Genomic DNA, 21,273 nt, shown 5'->3' on the forward strand with positions numbered 1-21,273 from the left:
TTTGGGAAATGCGCATGGAATTGCGGCGAGCGTTTGTAACCCTGCACGTAGAGAGCGCTCAGAGCTAAGATACATCGTTACTGCTGCTATATACTGCCTTGCATGAGTTATAAATTAATTATAGATCAATCCTTATTAAAGCTGCAAAATATCTTTAGTCAAGAGCAGTGAGTAATTTTCTTTGTTCCCTTTGTTCTTTGATTAACGTTAATGACAGACAGCATTATTGGCAAGGTCTGCAGCTGCTGTATATATGTCGCGGATCTCACATGGATCTCCTCCTTCTCTGAGAATTGTAGGTCTTTTTAAGCTCATTCAAGACTTCATTGAACTCATTTAAGACTGCTCTTATGAGGATACTCAAAAACTGTAATTTTGCCATAAATCTGTGTTATTGTTCGTTCAAACGTGAAAGAGAACTTGATACTTGAACAGAGGTCGCATGACTCTGGAGCAACTTGGGGTTAAGTGTCTTGCTCAGGGACACATTGGTGTCTCACAGTGGATTCGAACCTGTGTCTCTCACACCAAAGGCATGTGTCCACCCCGGTTGCGCTTGAATGGTTTAATTAATTTGCATGAATAAGAGGTCATATAATATAATGCTATCCAAAAGATGACAGAAAAAAAATGGATGCTGCATAAGTTATATTATATTATTGACAGCTATATTAATAAAGATTTTCAATGATTGTTGCATTTATGACACTGCCAGTTAAAGCATGGCTGTTTTGAGTGTAACATCAGGCTTTGTGTAACATACTTTTACTTTAATTGTATCAGACATGATTAAATTATACATTTATTTGACACTTGAAACTGCTGCTGATATTTTGAAGATGTTTGAGGGTTAAATATCAGCGAGGTTTTGGTTAATTATTTTCTGAATAAATTAGCTGCAAGTGTTACAATCATTCCCCAGTCTCCTCTACACAAACATAAATAATTTCTTTGGGGTTGTGATAAAATGAATAGAGTGACTCATCGCATCTCACTGTTTTTAAGTGAAGGAAACTATTGCAGCGCTTCTGCTCCATTTACTGACCTTAGGCCAAGTCATGGACAGATTATTTGGCGCTTTGAAATAGCAAGACTGATTACGCACTTCCTGCCCCTTTCCCAGTGATAAGGATAATAATTGGCTGCCTGTGTAGGTGGCATCATGGGGTTATTTCCACGCTATTAGTCCATCAGCTAGTCCAACTGCTTGATTTCAGTTTGCTGTTTCTCTGAGCTATACAGTCTGCATGGCAATTAAAGATGCATTATGCAGTGAATATCAAATATCCGCTTGATGTCACTAGAGCAAATTGAAAAATCATTAATAGATTTGGCAAATTTATTTATGCTAATCCACATTGACTTGGTAAGTACTATACATACATTTCAGTTTGAAAACACTAATTATACATTTATAGATATAAAAATATTTCTCAATTCTGACAGTATATGCACTAATTTTGATTATAAGATTCTTAAATGGACAGGACGTTTTGTCTCTTCTACAACACCCAGTAGGCTAATTAATCAATAAAACAACAAATCCCTTACGAGAAATATGGAAATAACAAGACAGGAAGAAGACAAACAAGGCTACTCAAGTACAGTCAAATTTGAATGCAAAACATGAATTCAATGAGGCATTTATAGAGCTAACAGGACATGCTTCAAAGATGCTGAATAATGTATTAATCCCAAGGTTAAAATGACAGCACTTCAAGTGCTTTGAGAAGCTTTTAGCTACTTTGCTCTACTTGTCAAAATATTTCACAAATGCTAATGATAAGACATCTATTTCTGCCAAAGACAAACATAATTAGGCAAGCTTTGCAATGGCATATTCTAGCAAACAAAATCAGACTTTGAATTCCTTCTCACTAAGCATGGTAAGAAAATCTACCCTGTAAATGCGTTGTATGAATGAAACATTTTACCTCAATTAGTACATCAAAATGATGGTTACATTTAGAAACCTTTGGAGGATGCTATTTATTTAAATTCAGTACTCTGAAATGTTAGGGCTGCTTCACCCAGAAAGCATTTTTGTGTTCCACTGCTCTGCTTGTTGCCTTCAAGGATCAAGGTAATGGTTTTCGCAGAACACGTTTTTGAATTCCACTGTGCTTCTATTCCATTGGTTTTCTTTTCCATCTGTTGCTTTTTCACATTTTTAAAGGGATACTCCACCCAAAAATGAAAATTCTGTCATCATTTACTCACCCTCAAGTTGTTGCAAACCTGTGTGAGTTTCTTTCTTCTGCTGAACACAAAGGAAGTTATTTTGAAGAACGATTGGAACAGAACAGTTTGTTTGGCACCATTGACTTCTATAGTAGAAAAAAAAAATACAATGGTCAATGGTGCCAAAGTTCCAATCGTTCTTCAAAATATCTTCCTTTGTGTTCAGTAGAAGAAACTCGTACAGGTTTGCAACAACTTGAGGGTGAGTAAATGATGACAGAATTTTCATTTTTGTGTGGAGTATCAAGATTTAGCCTATAGAAAACTTACGGCCCACATACTGTATAGGCCTACTTAATTTTCTGTGTTCCTCTCCATCTCTCGCACAGTTCAATGAACTAGCCTTTCAAAGTATACTCCTTTGGCTTTGGCCGTGAGCGCAGTAAGACGCGTTCGGTAGACATTGTTTTCATCCGCGCTGACAAATCTTTTAGCTTCTTGCGGACAGTGCGCCGACTGCCGTGCAGGCGGACAGCCAATGTATAGTTTAGGCTATAGCATTTCTTTTCCAATGTTTTCTTAGTAGACATGCACAAGATGGATGCTTGAATGTTGCGCTTGCAACTACTGTAGTGTCTTGCGCATGACACAGCATTCTATACATGCTGCATTCAAGTTAAAAGATGTTAAAATTTTTAAAAAAACATTTAAAAAACATCTCAACTATATGTTCACACTGTTTGCCATTCCCCTGTGTCTATCACATGATAATCTCAATGGCCTTAGGTAGGAGGTGGGGCATAATATGTTATTTTGTGCTGCTAACAGCATTCACTCAGTCTTGAGAAATGGTGTGCATTGAGAGAGTATATACCTTCTGGGTACACCTCTTCAGGTTGATCCATGCCTTCGAATGTTCAGAATATATAAATATTACAGATGAAGAGCAGTTTGGAGTGGATATTTCGAGAGGAAGTGTGCACAGGGTGGGGTCGTGTATATGTCAAACACAATGGATGAGTCAACAGTTGCCATGTTTGATTTAGTCAACATCCTCTCAGGCAAGCACCTACACATCTCCACTGGCAGAAGATCCGTTTGGCTCCCCATCCAAACTTACACACTGTAAAATGAGCTTTCCATCCACAGATTTTGAAATTGCAAAATGCTCTTCCACAGCAGGGCCACCAATGAGAGTTTAACCTTTTGGTTTGGATGTTGGTTGCACAACGGATGTAAATATCACTATATACTATTTAACTCCAGCTGTAATTATTTATTATTTATAATTAACGTGCACTTTTGCAGTTATTTGCTCTCTAAGGCGGTGTGTCCACCAAAGGGTTTTTCCACACGCCTGGCGTATGTTTTCAATGGGAGCACTGCTTTTTTTTAAAACGGCATGAGCGTAATGAGACGCTAAGCGTTTTTTTTTTTTCACGTTTTTTTTACTGGTCGCCGAGAGTTGAAAAATTTTCAACTTTGGATAAAACGCTGCGCTCATCACTGTCACTTTTTACCCAGCTGTCCAATCACAGTGGAGGAGGGGCGGGACTAATACCACACCGACCAAGTGTCACAACATTCTTTCTGTACAACATTAACCAGCAGAGCTAACTGAACAAAATGGATGAAAAGTTCATTTTTAGTATGAAACAAATAATCTGCGAAATCAGTTACAACAAGTAAAATGTGCAATGGATATTCTGTATCATAGCAACGAAACGTCTCAACTGAAAAAATGCTGCGCTGCCAAAAAGCTCCCACAGCAAGGTGTTTTCAGTTTTGCTTTAGTGAACACACGGCCTTAATACCCCTTCGCACCACATTAAAACATTTTTTTCCGCAGCTCAGTGAACTGAATATTACTCTTGTTAATGCAGAGGAAGCCTGAGCTTCAGCAACTAGTTGGCATGCAAATTCATGGATTAGATGTCATTTGCTCTCATTTCCTCTCAGTGTTGCTCTCCTCCGTTGCCACAAACTTTATTTCTGCATTGGCAGTGCGGGAGGCGACACTGCTGTCCCTCACTTTGTGTCTGAAGAGGAAGGGGAAGGTCTTCCTGAAAGACTTGCGAAAGCTAGCGCCCATAAAACCATAGACAATAGGGTTGATAGAAGAGTTGGCATAGGACATGCAGTTGGCCCACGTCTTGATCTTATATGTTGCGTAGTTGGCCTTGAAGTTGGGGTAGAAAGACTGGAACAGGACAAAGATCTGAATGGGACCCCAGCAAATGGTGAAGAGGACAACAATGACCACTACCATTTTGGAAATCTTACTCCTAATGAAGATAGTTCTCTCTGAGAGCAGGTGGACCTGAAACAAACAAAGTTTTGAAAAGATTATGAAAGGGAAATTAGCCTCATATGTGCTTTCACTTAGAAAAAATGTAAAATAAATGAATGGATCAGTGACATATTAGTGACTATGCTCCACAAAAGTACCTAGACTTCTAGTCATTATAATGAAGGTCTACAATGAAGTGCAATTCTTTTTAATTTAACTGAAACTTGACCAAACAAGAAATTTAGATTTTTTTTCTGTATGAATGTTAAGAAATCTATTAGTAATGATTTTATACTACTACGCTATCATACAGATAATGACTTGAATGAACCTCTTCTATGATGAAAATTACTTATATTTTTCATGGGGTCTAAAGTAAAAGAAAAATGTCAAGGTGTATCACCATTAGAAATCTCATTAAATCTCTGAATAAATGTTGACATAAGTAGATTTACATAATTTTTATTCATATTTTCTATATATATTTAATTATATAAGTAGTTTCCTATAACAGTTTGTTACTATTAAAAACTGTCAAATCTATCTAATATTTGAAAAAAGAAAAAGATCAAAATGTGTATTTAAGGTGTTGACATTTTCTGTATTGCTTTTCGCCTGATGATGATTACACCATTTTATTGATATATCCTTATTTGTCAGTCACTGACCTTCCTAAATTCTAAATATGAAACCATTGCAGTTCTAATAAATAAAACACAATTTCTGTTGTAAAAGCAATTGAGATTGACCTCTGAATTACTAAAATAGCTAGCACATTTTTTGCATACAGTTTAATCATTTATTTATTATTACATAATGTGAAATTTTCAGCTATAAAAATGGACTGTACAGACCATTGCAAAGAATTTAAATGAAGATAAAGTGGCAAAGAAGATAATATGAAACAAAATCATTAATTAGCAAAAGGTTATTCCACAGTGCCCACTGCTGGTTCATGCCACATCTAACCACACACCAATTACAGAGTTTCATTCCTCAAAACTCACTATACAAGAAAAAAAAAATGTTAAGACGTACTGTAGATTAAACATCTGCAGGCTAAAAAACAGTGTGGTGACTCGGGAACTTTGAGTGAGAGAGAGGTCACTCAGCCGTAATGTGGGGGAAAGTCTTTTTTCTCAGACAGTAGAGCTTTTAGGAGCTTTTAGTCTGAAATTCTAACACTGCCCGCTTCTCAAAGAGTCACTATATCGACAGCGAAGTCTGGTGTTTGGCAGCATCATGCTGTGAGGTGTTTTTTCACTTTCAGTGACTGGGTTTCTTATCAAAGGGAAAAGGTGACTGTGCAAAATACAGCACATCTCAGTTCAATAAGGCATCTGTGGCACTACTTGAATATTGGAAGCACAGGTGCAAATCTAAACCTTGTCACAAATATGTTTTTGAAGGCAGCATTTATCAATCTGCTCACAGTTGGTGAAAATAATAAAACAAATTATAATTATCCTTATTATTAACAAATTATAATAATTATTTATAATTATAAATAATTGTATTGTTATATAATTATTTCAACATGATTATGTCAAAATATGAATATTTCGTATTAATAAAATTCATTTATCACTATATTTATTATGTAGTTTATTAAAGGTGCAGTAAGTGATTTCTGTTGATATTTGAAAAATAAACCTGAACAAACACATCTCTCCCTTAATTTTAACATGTAACACTTCAATTATATTCTGCTAAAGTTAACAAAATGACTTGGAAAAAAGATTCATTCAGTTTGCTGAATGAGACTCAAAGATCTGAGTCAGTAAAATGATCCTAACTTCCCATTGCTACAGAGAAAATGAATATGACGAAAGAACAAGTAAGAAAAACAAATGAACATACAGTACACTAAGTGTGATAGTTGCCAAACTGTCCTGTGACTAAAGCTAAAATTACAACAACAGCATATTGGTTCTGTGAAACATAGAAAAACCAATGTTACTCACATATGGAGCAGAATCAACCCAACCTCTGCATCCATTTTCAGGCTTTTCCGCTTCCTCTCTCTCCAGTGTTTGTAATGTCTCTCAGCCATCTCCCTTTCTACATTCATTCTTCAAATTTCCCTCTTGCTCTTTCTTTCTCTTCTCCCCCTTCATCACTGTAAACACCCCCTACTGCTGATTGGCTACAAGTTTGTTGTGGTGCTCGGTAAGATTTACTTGCAACAGCATTTCTCAGAAATCACTCACTGAACCTTTACAAGTATTTCCAGTAATTTATTTATTTATGTATTTATGCAAGGCACTGTCTTTCACTTTGGCCTTAAATTACTTTTATTTTACAAAATAAAAGGTTACTACTACAACTACTTTGTCTTTACTGTTGAAGAGAAGGAAAGAAACAAAGATATAGCTCGAAGCACACCTGAATTATAGATTAAAGAGTGTATAGTCTTTTATATTCAGTGGAGTATCATACCTGATGGCTGTTATCCACTGGTTCTACAGAGGCCTGTCCCACTCTCTTCAACATGAAGGAATAACAGAAGGAGATGGTAATGACAGGCAGTAGATAAACAGCTATGAACTGATAAAGGATGAAAGCCTTTTCAGTGGCCTTTGATGGAAACCTCTCCATGCAGTACTTTCTTGGTCCGTACCAATAGCCGTCCTCAAGCCTCTGGTACAGGAAGATTGGTATGGAAAGTATGAAGGAACCTTGTTGCATAAGAGAGGGTAAGATGAGAATTTAAATGCTCATTAAATTTCAATATTTTACAGTATTCAGTATTCTGGGTGATGAAATGCAGTTGAGTGCTGTCATGCACTTATGTTAAAAAGCATCACTGTGAAGCTTGAATTTTTGTTGAAGCTTTTAACCTACATTAATTGTTCAGTAAAAATAAATGTAGATTTTTGAGCTGTATTGTCTCAACTGTTCTGTTGAAGTGGGGCTAGGTGGATCGACCTCTGGTTACGTTATTGATGTAATTTGGTATTCTTGTGTGATCATGCAAAACCTAGCAGTTTTACATGGTAATGACGAGTTAAATAAATTAGATAACCAAACTTTACACATTGTGGTTCTAGCATGTTTTCGTATGTTTACACTGAAACAATTTTTTATGCATTGACAGCAATTAAGATATCTACAAAACTAAAAAGCTACAAATCATAAAATACAAAAGTATTATCTATAATAAAGGACAGCTTTAAATAATTAAAAAATATATTTATGAATTATTTATATTGTATTCTAAATATATTTGTAGTTACATTTTACTAATATACAATACATATACATTACGTCGAAAAGACTGACATGAGATCTCACTTCGGAGCCCAATCATCTTTAAGTGGTATCAAAACAAGCTAATGGACATTGGCGAGTGAGATTTGCATGGCAAGTGACTCCTCTGGACATACTGGTATATAAGCTTGCTGACTCACTCATTCAGCTTTTTGCTTTAAAGCCGAGCGGTTGTTTGTCAGTGCTCTGCCAATTTGCCTTCATTTCATTTCTTTTTTTGTCCATTTCATTTATTTATAAAGCAAAAAATAAACAACAAAAGTTGACCAATGTGCTGTATAAATAAAGAAGTATAAAACAAGCCACACACAATACAGTAGAAAATAAAACACTAGTTTAGGGTTTAGAGAAACCAAAGTTATGAATGAAATGCAAAAGCTAAAATATAAGACTGTAGCTTAGATTTAAATTCATGTACAGACGTTGCAGACCTTACAGATAAGGAAAGACTGTTCCATATCCTAGGACCGGCCACTGAAAACGCTCAGTCACCTCGCAACATCAATCTTGATCTTGGATATGACAGTATAATGCTGTCTGAGGATCACAAGCATCTTGTTGACTTTGTTGAAGATTTGACAGATAGGATGGTGCCAGACCAGTTAAAGCCTTAAAAACTAGCAACAAAATTTTAAATTCAACTCTATAACTCACTGGCAACCAATTCAGAGACAATAATGTCAGAGTAAAGGGCTCTCGTCTACGAACCCAAGTTAAAAACCTGCCTGCGGCATTTTGGACCATCTGAAGCCGTGCCATGGAGGATTCGGGTAATCCAATATACAGTGAATTACGATAGTCCTAACGAAATAAACAAAAGCATATGTGACAGTTTTAAGATCGTTAAAAGATAGAAAACTTTTAAATTTGTACAGAAAAAAACAAGACTTTACAGAATTTATTTGTTGGTCAAACTTGAGTGATAAATCAAAATGAAGTCCCAGATTTTTCATAGTGGGTTTGATATAAGAGTTTCAATAATCGTAATCAGTATTCGGGTTTGATTTTCCCACAGAGGGGCCAAAAACAATTGCTTCAATCTTATTCTCATTTAAGTGCAAGAAATTCAAGGACATCCAAGATCGTACATCAGTTAATGCGAGACACGTGACTCGCAATAATATCTATAATAATATATATCACCATGAAACTTCCTCAGTTGATTACGTACACAAGTATATAAAAAATGTATTATAAGTTTTTGAAATTTATATGTTTACTTATGCAAATTATGCATTATCTCATTAAATATGAATGTTTTTGCATATATTTTCAGTAGATAGATCTGAACATATGAAAAAGCCAGGGGCAAAATTCTTTTTCATTTTGTTTGCACACAAGATGAAAAACAGTTCAGAGGGATTTCAGGAAATATGCTTTTTATTATCTGAAATCAAAAGGTCCATAACCTTAAAAAATCGATTTTCGACATATTTTTTTTTTTTTATTAAAATGTCACATACTGTAAATCAGGCAAGGAATGATTTATTAACAAATCCTTCTGAAAATATCTTCAGAATACTGGTAAGTGTATAACTGGAAAGTTTAGTGTACATAGGTGCTAAATACTGTAGGCTGAGATATTTCTACTAATTTTGAGAAAAGGGCGTTAGATTTAAGTGGGGAATTTAATACATTTCTATTGGAAAAAAATGCTCAAAACAGAATAAATGCTCAGGCCCTTAGTAATAATAATATATAATATTTCATTCTCATGAAAACTGATTATTTAATAACGTTGCAGGCATATAAGGCCTACAACTGCAGTAACTCAATGAATTGACATTGTCAGAGTACACCACGTGATGCGTCTGAGCGAATCACGTTAGCAGAAACCAGCAGTAGCCAATGAGATTTCGTCATTAGCTTTAAAATCACCCTTTTGACATTCACGATTGGTTACTGATTGAAAGGAAATGCCCATATTTGGGTTACATAGCGTTGTGCAGGAGATTCAGAGCTTTACAACGATACCAGTGATGACAGACTTCAGTAAACAGACGGAGTGCGGCATGACGCATTCGAATGCTAACTTCTTGGTAAATACGGGAGAAATTTACTGCTGCAAGTAAACAAAATGTAATAAAATAAACATCTTAATGTATATTTTCAACGTTTTCTTTATAGCAGCTTGAAAGAACACATATTGAAGGAGTAAACTAGCCCAAAATCTTAAAACTGATCACTGCATGAAATATCAATGCTTTTGCCTGCCGTGTCTCGCCTTAAACAGGCAAGCAAAGTTTCGAGGCCTTGCTTGTCATTATGTAAGGGAGATAGATTTGGGTGTCATCTGCATAAAAATGAAAAGACACTCCATGCTTCCTAAAGATTGAGCCTAGTGGTAGCATGTATAGTGAAAATAAAATGGGAGCCAGAATAGACCCTTGAGGAACACCACAGGTAACTCGTGCTACAGATGATACGGCGCGACCAATACCCACTGAAAATGTTCCTATTTTAGATCGTCACCAATAAAGGGCAGTTTCTTGAAAGCCCTCGCACTTTTCAAGACGCGATAAGAGAATCTCATGATCAATTTTATTCATGAGAGGAGACATTCTGTCACCTTCATTTATAGCGCTTTTCTGTGTTAGAGAGACGTCAAACTCAGCCATGTGTTTCCACATAAAGAGTCAACGTGCTGATCACACCCGTGTGCGCTCCTGGCCCAGTCTTACAGCCACTGCCTCACATGTCTGGGCCGTAAGCTCGCTGAGGCGGTGTCCGTCGATGATTCATGTTCTCACTGCGGGAACATGACCATTGTAATGTTAAGATCGAGGCTCCAATACCTTGAAAAAGGTGGAGTTATTAAAGTGATTACAGAGGACCACTTTGGTTAATACAGGAAAATCTGTGGATTATAGTGGGAACGAACACCATCTCAGCCGTCGCTACACCCTCAAAAGTGTTTGGCGAAACAACATCCCTGAGACAGGTTACCTAGAAAATGAGAGATCTACTCTTGTCCATGAGATGGTAAATGCACCACTCCTTCCTCTTACAATTTGTAAGTTCCTTACAATTTAGAGTTGGACATGGACTTAAGATTTCATTTAACTAGATGTATTTCCCCTTGCACTTTTATTCTTTGGATAAAAATGAATTACATTATCATACAGGATGTGTCTGGAATCGAGTTATACTTTTATTATAATTAATAACCCGCATACTGGCGCAACTTTTAGAGTAGCATGGTGATGGTAGGATAAATGTAATTTTCCGTATTAGCTCGCGCGAACTGCTGTGTAGTGCGTACCAGAACCGTTAAATGTGTACGAGGCGCTGCAAAGGAAACTGCGCTTACCGATTCTCCACCAATTTTTTTATATATATAATATTGTGGCAAGGGTGTCTACGTGTATTGTTATTTATTATAATATTTATAATAAAATTATTATTATTGTTTACAATTATCAGAAAAATGCACAATACATTTTGAGACAAAAGAGGCTCCTCTCCTTTTTGATAATTGTAAATAATAATAATTACTAAATAAATATTATAATATTTATAATAATATTATTGATATTAAACTGGAGAACTATTTCACTGCTTGTCAAATGTAACATGCTTCATCCTCCAATAAAAGATTTATATAATAAAATAACAAAAAAATATATTATTGATATTAATGACATTATAGCAACGTTATGTGTATAGTGTATAATTCTACTAATTCTACTAATTACTTACCTATCCAGATACAGATGCTAACAATCATTGCGACACGAGGGGTCCGATGGTGGAGGGATTTCAGAGGATATACAGTCACATAGCAACGGTCTCCACTCATCGCCGTAAGAGTGATGCACGTCGCCTGTACAGTCACCTACACATTGCCAAATCTTTTGTTATCATGTGTTCGTATCATTATCAGTACATGCAAGACAGACATGCCCCAGAGCGCTGGAGTAAACATAAAAATTGGTTTTAAGTCATCTAAAATCTAGCACATCAAAAACACATAATATAGGCCAGTCATTAGCCCACCACTTTTTGAATTAATTCTAGACCGAAAAAAAAAACCCAGCCCCATTCATTTGTGGTTTTGTCTGGCGAATTAATTGAACTGAAGGTCCTGATTGCTTATCTTAAATTAAAAGAATCAGGCAGGAGGAGAGGCTTTAGAGGAAAAAAAAGTCAACCATTGTGCTGAGTGTTTTATGCAAGCTTAACTATTCTCTTTGATGCAACAGGTGTGAATAAAGAGCTGCCCATCATCTTTTGTATAAGGTATCTAATGATTAAACAAAAAAGCCTCAATCTGAGGAAGCCTGTTTTTATGACACGCAAAGCTTCATGGCTAGGAAAGACCAAAACCACAGCTGGATGTAAATATAACTAAGAATGAAGACTTGTGAATTAACCATAAACTTATGGCAGTAAAATTTATTTTATTTTCAACTGCACTGCGACATTGCTTATGCAAGTGAATTTAATTCAAAGTATAGACAAAACAAGTAACTATTCATATGTTTGCCTAGATCCCTTTTGTTGCATATTCTTTTTCTTATGTTTTAATGGCTCTATAAACATATTATCCTACTTTTCTCTTTGGCCAATGCAGTCTCTCACGAAGCAGTGAATAAAGATTGACTCACATCTTCTATTATCTACATGAAATGAGGGATGAATCATAATGTTGAAATGCCACACAAAAATAAATTCTTCCCCCATGTGTACCCAAATGCAAACACGCACACACACACACACACACACACACACACACATCTTGATATTCCTCAGAGCATTTCTATTCAATGATGATTTTATTGTATGATGTATGGCTGTTATAAATGGAACTGTTTGGGTTCACGGATAATTACTCTTTTATGTGTTGTTGCTGAGAGAGACCGCTTGCCGAGCTATAATCGACAGTTCCAACTTTTAGTTACTCCAAAACACTAGGGGTGCCAGCACTTTTAGCCCACATCCCCATTTCCTAGTATTAAAATATTTAGCTCACCCATTGTTGTCTTGAATTAAAAGCACATCTGTTACAGTCTCAATAGTTTTAGCGCCTAATAATTTTATAAAAAGTATAGATGCCTTTCTGATGTTTCTTTTTACCTTTTTTTTTTTTTTTTTTTTTACCAAACCCCCCTAAGAAACATCCATGTGGTGACAACATTTCTGCAAAATTATGTCATGCTATTTCTACCACATTTTGCAACACTTTCAAAGTTAAATGTCCAGTTATTGCAAACAGATGAACGCAAGTCTGGTAAAGTATTATTATGTTGGTTGTATGCATTGTAGCAGTTCGGAAATGAAATGTCCAGTGAGTGGTACTAAAAATACCTAATCTAAAACCCTTTCCTAAGCCTAACAGATACCAGTAGTATGAACAAAATAAAATATAAGGTTAAAAAAAAAAACATTTGTATAATCCACCATCAAATTTTAGCTTGGTTCTTCAAGCTCTTTTATTGTGACTGCCAGACAAATGTAATGATGTCAGAAAAGCCTTATACTGAACTGCTGGTTAAGTGATGCAAACGTCAAAATGTTTTCATTTTGTTTTCAAATCATGCATTATGGTAAATTATGGGTTATTCTGCAAATTATTTGATTATTGATAAATTATTTATTGTAAATTGTTGTGCAAGGAACCACTCGAAAATAAGTCTTTATTGATCAATAATCCGCCCCTAATCATAATTTTTGTGAAAATAAATCAAAGGTGTTGGTGTTTTAATGCCACTCGTGGACATTTTAGCTGGACATTGCATTGAATTGAATGTTAAGTTAATAATAATAATAGTAATAATAATAATGTAGATAGAGACACATTTTTTAAACGAGTCTAGGTTGATTTTTTTTTTTTTTCTTTTAAATCAGAGTTCTTGGAGCAGCATTCTCTCTGCCAGACAGTGATAATGTGCTTGCCCAGAGAGGTACATTGATTGTGAAAAAGAAATCAGAAATCAGAAAATGTGCAATGATCAATCTCTACACACCCCACATACCAAAACAACTACTGTACGTTTTGTTTCTAAATGTATCTTGAATTTTTGACATTTCAGTTTTGACATCTCTCTATACAGAGTCAATCTAAGAATACATTTTTGTATTAGTATTAAAAGATATGCAAAATACTTTTGCAGTATACAACTAAAGCATTTCTATAAGACAAGACAAACGTTTTGGTCATGAACATTTGGTCATGCGACTAATTAATTTCATTGCCAAATACATCACGATGTGCCCATCTTCGGCCATCCCCAACTCTGAAACATGTTGTGGCTTCACTACACTAATTGTCTATTAAAATAGGGACTATTGTCTTAATAAGTGTATAAATTCATTTATTGCTGGTTGACACTGCCGGCTACCATGAAATGCAGAATCCTATTAGCATTGATCTTTCACATTTATTCCTCCTACTTTGTACTTCACAGTGTCTTTGTCGGTGTGGCCATTGTCCTCAAAAACATTCTGAGATCATGCAGGAAAAAAAACATTTGCACTACACAAAAGAAAAAAAGAACCTTGCTTTTGAACACTACTCTTGTTTTTCCTTAGGTGCTCTCCTTACCTGTTGGAGAAAAGCAACAAATTTACACATGAAGTCCCCAAATATCCAGCCAGGCAGGGGGTAGAGAGTAGCAGTGAACGGCACGCAGCAAAGCAGAAAAATGATGTCAGTGGCAGCCAAGTTTGCTGAGGAATTAAATATACATGTAATGAACGATCTGTCTCATCTGAATAGGTATGCAAAATTGAATGAGCAATGTGAAGTGGCACTGTTCGTATTATTTTTATCTCCAAGGGGTTCGGGGATTCTGCCAATTCTTCAAATATTGTGAAGTTAAAACAATCTTAAGAATAATTGGAGACAGAAATGGTGAAACATGCAAGGATATGTGCAGTGAATGAAAATAAGCTCTCTCAGCAACACTGAAAATGGATGTTAATCTGACTGCCTGTTATGCTATGATTGATAAAAACTTACTGCAAAAAAAATACTGAAAAATTACAAAAACACTAGCATATAGGCTTTGAGTGATTGTGACTTTTTTGATTAAGATCAAGTGGCATTTCCTAACCTCGCAATCTTGCTCAAGAGGTCCTTCTGCAGTGTTCCTTGAGCTAATGTAATAATTCTTTGTTTCATAACAGCACATCATCCTAATGAATCATCTCCCACAAATATAATGTTAATAAGAGTTTGAACTTTGTTTCCAGCAATTCCTGTGCAAAATTAGATTCATCTCACTGTGCTTGTATAAAGTACTAATTAATCTTATTAATTACTTAAGCTCCTTCTATATAAAATGAATTTCAAAGGACAGTAAGTCTGAGCATCATTTTTACAAGAAATAAAGCATAAAAACAACAAGAATGATAAAATAATTAATAGAGAAATATGCAGAAAAGAACAAAAATAATACACTTAATTGCTTACATTATTCCAAAGCAAAGAAATGTCTTTAAAACCTTTTTTTTTTTTTAAAGGGTGAATGCTTAGAGAGCTGGTCTAAGCTGGTGAAAGGTTGTACAGGAAAAAAGGAAATTGGCTGAAACTCACCAATGTAAAAGTTAGTGGCAGTCCTCATCTGTTTGTGCTTGGACACGACATATATCACCAATGAGTTCCCGATCAGCCCCACCAGCATGATGAGGGAGAAGAAGAGGGGCACCAGCCAAGCATCCGTCAGGAAGGGGTGCTCCTCGTCCTCAATATCCTCCAAAGAGGAGTTTCCAATGGAGCTGTTCAATAGCTCACTTGAGTTCCAGTCTTCACTAGGAAACATGATTTTAGACTTAAAAACCTTAAAACAAGATGAAAAAAGTCGAGTTTCTTCTTTTCAGCAGTGACAAAATCCTCATCTCCACTAATCCCAGAAATATTAGGAAAAAGCCGTCTGAATCTGGTGTTGTACTTTCATAAACCTCATATAGTCACCGAGGGAGTTTTGTAAGTTGATGGGTATTTGAGGGAGAAGATCACAACAATTTATCTGACTTCTCTTCAGAAAACTCTTCTCTTGTCTGACGCTCTTTAAAAAAGGAGCCCTGCGAGCAGTATCCACTCAAAGATAGAGTGGTTTCGCTCCCATTGGCTTTATACACAGCCTGAACACATGTGGGCAACAGAATGATTGTAGAATGAAGAACTGATGTCAGGTCGCCTAGCAACAATTTTAGGGCTCTCGCTCTCTCTCTCTCTCTCTTTCTCATTCCACTGCTCCCTGTGCAGAGAGAGTAAAATATAAATGGTTTACCCTGCAGTATACACATAGCCTAAAGATACGCAACCCTGTGCAATCAAAGAGATCAATGTGGTACAATTTGTTCTACTATGACAACACATAATTCTTCCCTAGAAATTATTGGCCACATTATGAAAACACGCAATTACCGCTTATTGGGACTGTGTGTGCACTCCGCATCATGGCAAATTGCCATGTACAGTAAGATCTCCTTTGTCAAGCTCATGAAAGTTTTTCCTCCTTACAAATTGGTATACATGCACTTTTGGTGCAAATCAAACCAAATTCAGACTATGAACGAGCAATTCAATCAGACCTAAGTTCTGTGAGAATATTGGTGCGTTACCGTGCTATGGTAATTATGGTAAATACCAAAAGCCGACGTGGAAAATGCACATGGACACCCCCTCATGTGGTATTTTCCACTGGGCAGCTCGTAGAATATTTATACAAACCATAAGCCCACAATCATGGTCTGACTGCTCAGATAAGAGTACAGTGGTCCCTCTGGACACTGATGAAGAACAATCCTGCAATACTGTATATATTCAGTCAAATTCAACAAGCTCTCTTTGACCCCCCTTACAGTGCCTATAATTGCTTATTATAATCAGATAATCAGTTTTTGTTTGGAAAAAAATTATCATTTTTTATAATTTAATTAAAATATTAAACCAATATTACACAAGCAAGTGCTGTTGTTTGTCATATTAGTATGTAAACGTATAATATACAAAAATAAGATAAATAAATAAAAAAGTTATTAATAGGTTTTCTTGGAATTCTCAAATCTAATTAGTCCATTGCATCTTTTAGATGACTGATATTTCTTATAACATTCACCCTCGTCTATGGCAATGCAGTTAATCATGCCACTTGACTGTCATTTAACTGGAAGAATTATTGCAGGAAAACTACATAGAACCTCTTGAGTGAGACTGCAAGATTGAATTTCTGGAACTTGAATACTTATCAAAAAAATCATAATCCCAAAGTCATAAAATGTTAATAGTTCAATATATTAAAGTGAGTGACATATAAAGGCCATGGTAACCCATACTCAGAATTTGTCCTCTGCATTTAACCCATCCAACTTAGTGCACACACATTAGGAGTAATGAACACATACACACTGCAAACTGTGGACGCACACACCCAGAGCAGTGGGCAGCCATTTTTGCTGTGATGCCTACGGAGTGATCGGGGGTTAGATGCTTTGCTCTGTCACAGTAACCAGTTCAGTCACCAACTCAGTAACCTGTCAGCACTACATTTCCCAGCATCCCTCCTGGTCCCCACCTGTACTCAGTCTGCTATCACCACATCTGCTGCTGATCATCCTTGCACCTGCACTCTGTCATCAGCACAGCCTATATCAACCTGCATCACCCTCACATCAGTGTCTGGTCTCCTCAATATTACTACAAATGGATCTGCTACGTAAAGTCAGACTTCTTACCTGGACGTTCACCTGAGAGTCTCCTGTTCATCCTTCGCCTGCGCAAAGAATCCACTTCAGTCATCACCAGCTAAGTCTCTATCACCATTCATCAAGTCACCGTCGTCTGGTTCCTGCTGTTTCTCCACACTCTGCTTCAATAAGCACTGTTTGCACTGTGTGTCACTGTGTGTGACACCTCAGCCATTTCCAGCCGGTTTTGAGAATGGAACCCGCAACCTTCGGATTCTCTAACCATTCAGCCCCAGCTCTGAACTGAGTATAGATTTATTGATTTTTAATTAAAATAGGCTCTTTGGAATTCTTGAATCAGTCACATTTTAGTTTAGGGTCCAGTTCTCATTTAAGGTGTGGTAAAATGCCATTTTCACAAGATGTAAACTAAGTCTCTGATGTCCCCAGAGTGTGTGCGAAGTTTTAGCACAAAATAACTGCTAGATATTTTTATATAACATGTTAAAGTCTGCTTGTGTTTTTTTTTTTTAAACTTTTTATAGGTTTCAAAATGTATACATTTTGGATAACTTGTAAAGATTATCTTGATAGACAAAACGTGTAAGGGTCACAACACTTTGTTGAACACAGATCTTATTTTTTGTGATTTTCCAAAAGTCTATGAGGAAAATGCAGCTTTTCGATCGAGGAAACCCATGCGCCGCTAACTTCCGAGTTGTCCTACAAAGTGACATCATCACTTCGGCACTCTATTGGATCCTGAACTAAAACGTTGAATCTGATTGGTCAATTGTAGGCTAGCATTCAGTTGTCTGATATTTCAGCGCAGTCTCATCACAAGACGTCATAACTGACGCTTTTGACCATACGTCAACATCCGCCGTTTTAGGGTACACTTTAACATCGATGACGCTATCTAATCCTACCCCTACCCCATCACCTAACTGACGTTAAAGGTAAAGCGTCAGTTGGCGTCATAATAATAAAAAAGTTAATTGCGACTTTTTATCTCACAACTGACTTTTTTCCTTGCAATTCAGAATTTTTCCGAAAGAACTGCATGATATAAAAATCGTTATAAAGTCAGAATTGTGAGATATAATGTCACAATTTCATGTTATAAAGTTAGAATTGTTGGAATTCTGAGAAAAAATATCAGTCTTTTTTCCTCTAAGCATTGGAATTTATGACTGGCAGTTGCGAGGTTATATCATTCAATTCTGTCAGAAAAAAAGGCTGTTGCAATGTCAGTTTCATGACAACTTTAAAAGCCTTGCAAAATTATTCACATGCAATGACAGTTTTCACAATATCCAAACTTGACATGTACTGAAAATTAAAATATTCAACCATATTAGATGTTGTTATAGTGATTCACCGCATACTATCTGAAGTTTGTAACATACAATGAATCATTGATTCATTGAATGGCTCTTGCACTGAACATGGCAGCATGGTACACGCTGAGCACAAAAAAGGTTTAGATGAACATTCAGGCTTTAAAACTTAGTATGCCTGACTGGTTATTTTGAAGGTCATGGGAAACCATGCATTTGTATTCTGCCGCTGACATTCTCTGAGTCTCTAGGGATGGGGCCTGCTTCAGCTCAGCCTTCATATGTGCTGAAGCGCTCAGCTTCAAAAGTGTCATGTCCATGGGCCTTGTTTACAAGGCTCCTGTCTTCCAAAAGGCATTGTGGGCATCTTTTTTGATTCACTGCAGCGGTGGTGTATTATTTGTAAACTGCTTTACCATGGAAATAATTGCCAAAGGCTTGACTGCATCGATAAAGTAAAGTTTTTAGAAATCCGGCCATGAAACATGTATGGCCTGCAGCAAACAATCAAAATGATAAAAAATGATAGAGCACAACCTGAGGCTAGAAATTTGCCGAACACTCTTCAAAATCGAATTACTGTGAACATTATATTTTTCTAAATAAGATTTTTTTTTTGTTTGTTTTTTTGTTATTATTTTTAACCTTTGTGAGAAAGACCATTGCTCTGACCTTTTTCTCAGTTACATCCTGGCAGCTGAATCGAATCTAGTATGTGCCAGGGGATATAACAGCTGTGGAAATACAGAAACGTAGTGCTTAGTGTCATTGCATAAACAATTTATTTCATTTCTCCATTCGCCTGGAATGGCAGAGATGTTAGAAGGAAGTCACTTAGCTAGAACTTTACATAGGATTGGTTTGCTTTTCAATTTGTCATTCATAGAGGCCTGTGGTCATGGTTCATAGGACAAAACAATTAAGAAAACTGAAGGGGGGGGGGGGGGTGGTGAAGTAATTGATGCTCCACAACTTTTTCGTTTGATAATAACCTTATGTGTTGGCATTGATATGACACATAATTTGCATAGTGGTAACTGAAGTAAACAAACCAAGTCCAAGGCTGTTTAAAATACAAATTTTAGAAAGTGTTTATATTAAAACGTTTTGTCAATATTTTGCAGTATGCTATATATAAATATGTAACTTGTGAAAATGATATTGAAAAAAAAAAGAATTTTTTTTTTCATTTTTGTTTTAAAAAATCATGAAACTTTCTAAAAAAAAAAAAAAAAAGTGTCAATGTCACTACCAAAACAGTGAATGTTGTAGTCCATTGGCTAAGACTGATTTTAACCACACCCCTACATTTTTGATCAGGAACCATTCCTGTGTCCCTCTCTCTCATGTGCTAAATGAGGAGTAGATTGATCCCATCATTTTGAGATAAATGTGTTCCAAAGTCTAAAAATATGTGTGTCACTTTAAGGAATGTCACTACCAAAGTCTATTGAGAACTTTTTTTGGATGTTATTCCTTAAAAGGTAGTTGTTGTATGTGTTCAACTGTTCTGACCAGTGATTGCAAACCATGTGCTGATTAGCATCTTTGAGCTAGGCTCAAAAGTATTTAAAATTGTCACTACCAAATCAGTCACAACCAAAACATGTCTTGAAGGTTTGATTGTGACATTATCGTTTTGGACACATAATCCTTTTATTTGGAGGAATAGACTACATTTGATTACAGTTATGCAGTATGTTTTAGTATGCAAGATTATGTTAAAATTTTGTAAAGTGATGAGGTTACATTTACTTACAACGCATTCTCACCCCAAGGCGTCAGCTTTGACCATGCTTCAATATTTGACGTTTTAGGCGCCCTTTAGCGTCACTTACATGACGCGATCCTACGGCGTCATCTAACTGACGCTAAAGGAAAGCGTCTGTTAGAGGACGCGGTTAGGTTTAGGTGTGGGGTGGGGGTAGGGTACACGCGATCCTAAGGCGTCATCTAACTGACGCTAAAGGGCGCCTAAAGCGTCAGATATTGAAGCATGTCCAAATGCTTCCCAAGGTGTCAGTTAAGTGACGCCTTGGGGGTGAGAATGGGCTGTTACTTAAGGTTGCATGATAGGTGTAGCTTAGGTGTAAGGTTGTTGTCAGTAATGTTAATATCTAACTTGACAGGGAGAATGACATAAAACACCAACATGCCTAAAAAACTACAACAGAGAGACAGAGAATACAAACAAAGTTTGAGGGAAGACCCAGTAAAGTATGAGAAATACTTAAGGAAAGAAATAAGAAATGAAGTGAAGGAAAGTTGAAGAGTATCAGTGAACTATCTGACAGGGTGTCAGAAAAGCATGGAGGAAAAGACACAGAATGATGGAGAAAAGACGAAAAGAGGTGGAGACATTTTGAAGGGCTTCCACACCATCTAGAACTTCCAGTGAGGGTGATCAGACACCAGTGCACACACACACACACACACTGGGGGACAAGGGAGAACGAGCAAAAAATCAGTAACTATAGAAGATGTCTCGCGCGCGCACACACACACACACACACACACACACACACAGTTCAGTGGTTCTGGAGATTTATCTGAATGAGG

General features: G+C 36.4%; 1 protein-coding gene across 1 annotated transcript; it reads right to left on the reverse strand.

Moving 5' to 3' along the window:
- Positions 1-2,419: 2,419 nt before the first annotated feature.
- kiss1ra (KISS1 receptor a) lies at positions 2,420-15,876 on the reverse strand. The gene is made up of 5 exons (XM_039654792.2): positions 15,279-15,876; positions 14,286-14,410; positions 11,441-11,576; positions 6,911-7,149; positions 2,420-4,501 (listed from the first exon to the last, which is right to left on the reverse strand). The coding sequence occupies exons 1-5, from the start codon at positions 15,502-15,504 to the stop codon at positions 4,127-4,129; spliced, it is 1,101 nt and encodes a 366-aa protein (XP_039510726.1). The 5' UTR covers positions 15,505-15,876; the 3' UTR covers positions 2,420-4,126.
- Between the last annotated feature and the right edge of the window lie 5,397 nt (positions 15,877-21,273).

The sequence above is a fragment of the Pimephales promelas genome, chromosome 5, assembly GCF_988280905.1.
Source record: "Pimephales promelas chromosome 5, fPimPro1.hap1.1, whole genome shotgun sequence".
NCBI classification, from domain to species: domain Eukaryota; kingdom Metazoa; phylum Chordata; class Actinopteri; order Cypriniformes; family Leuciscidae; genus Pimephales; species Pimephales promelas.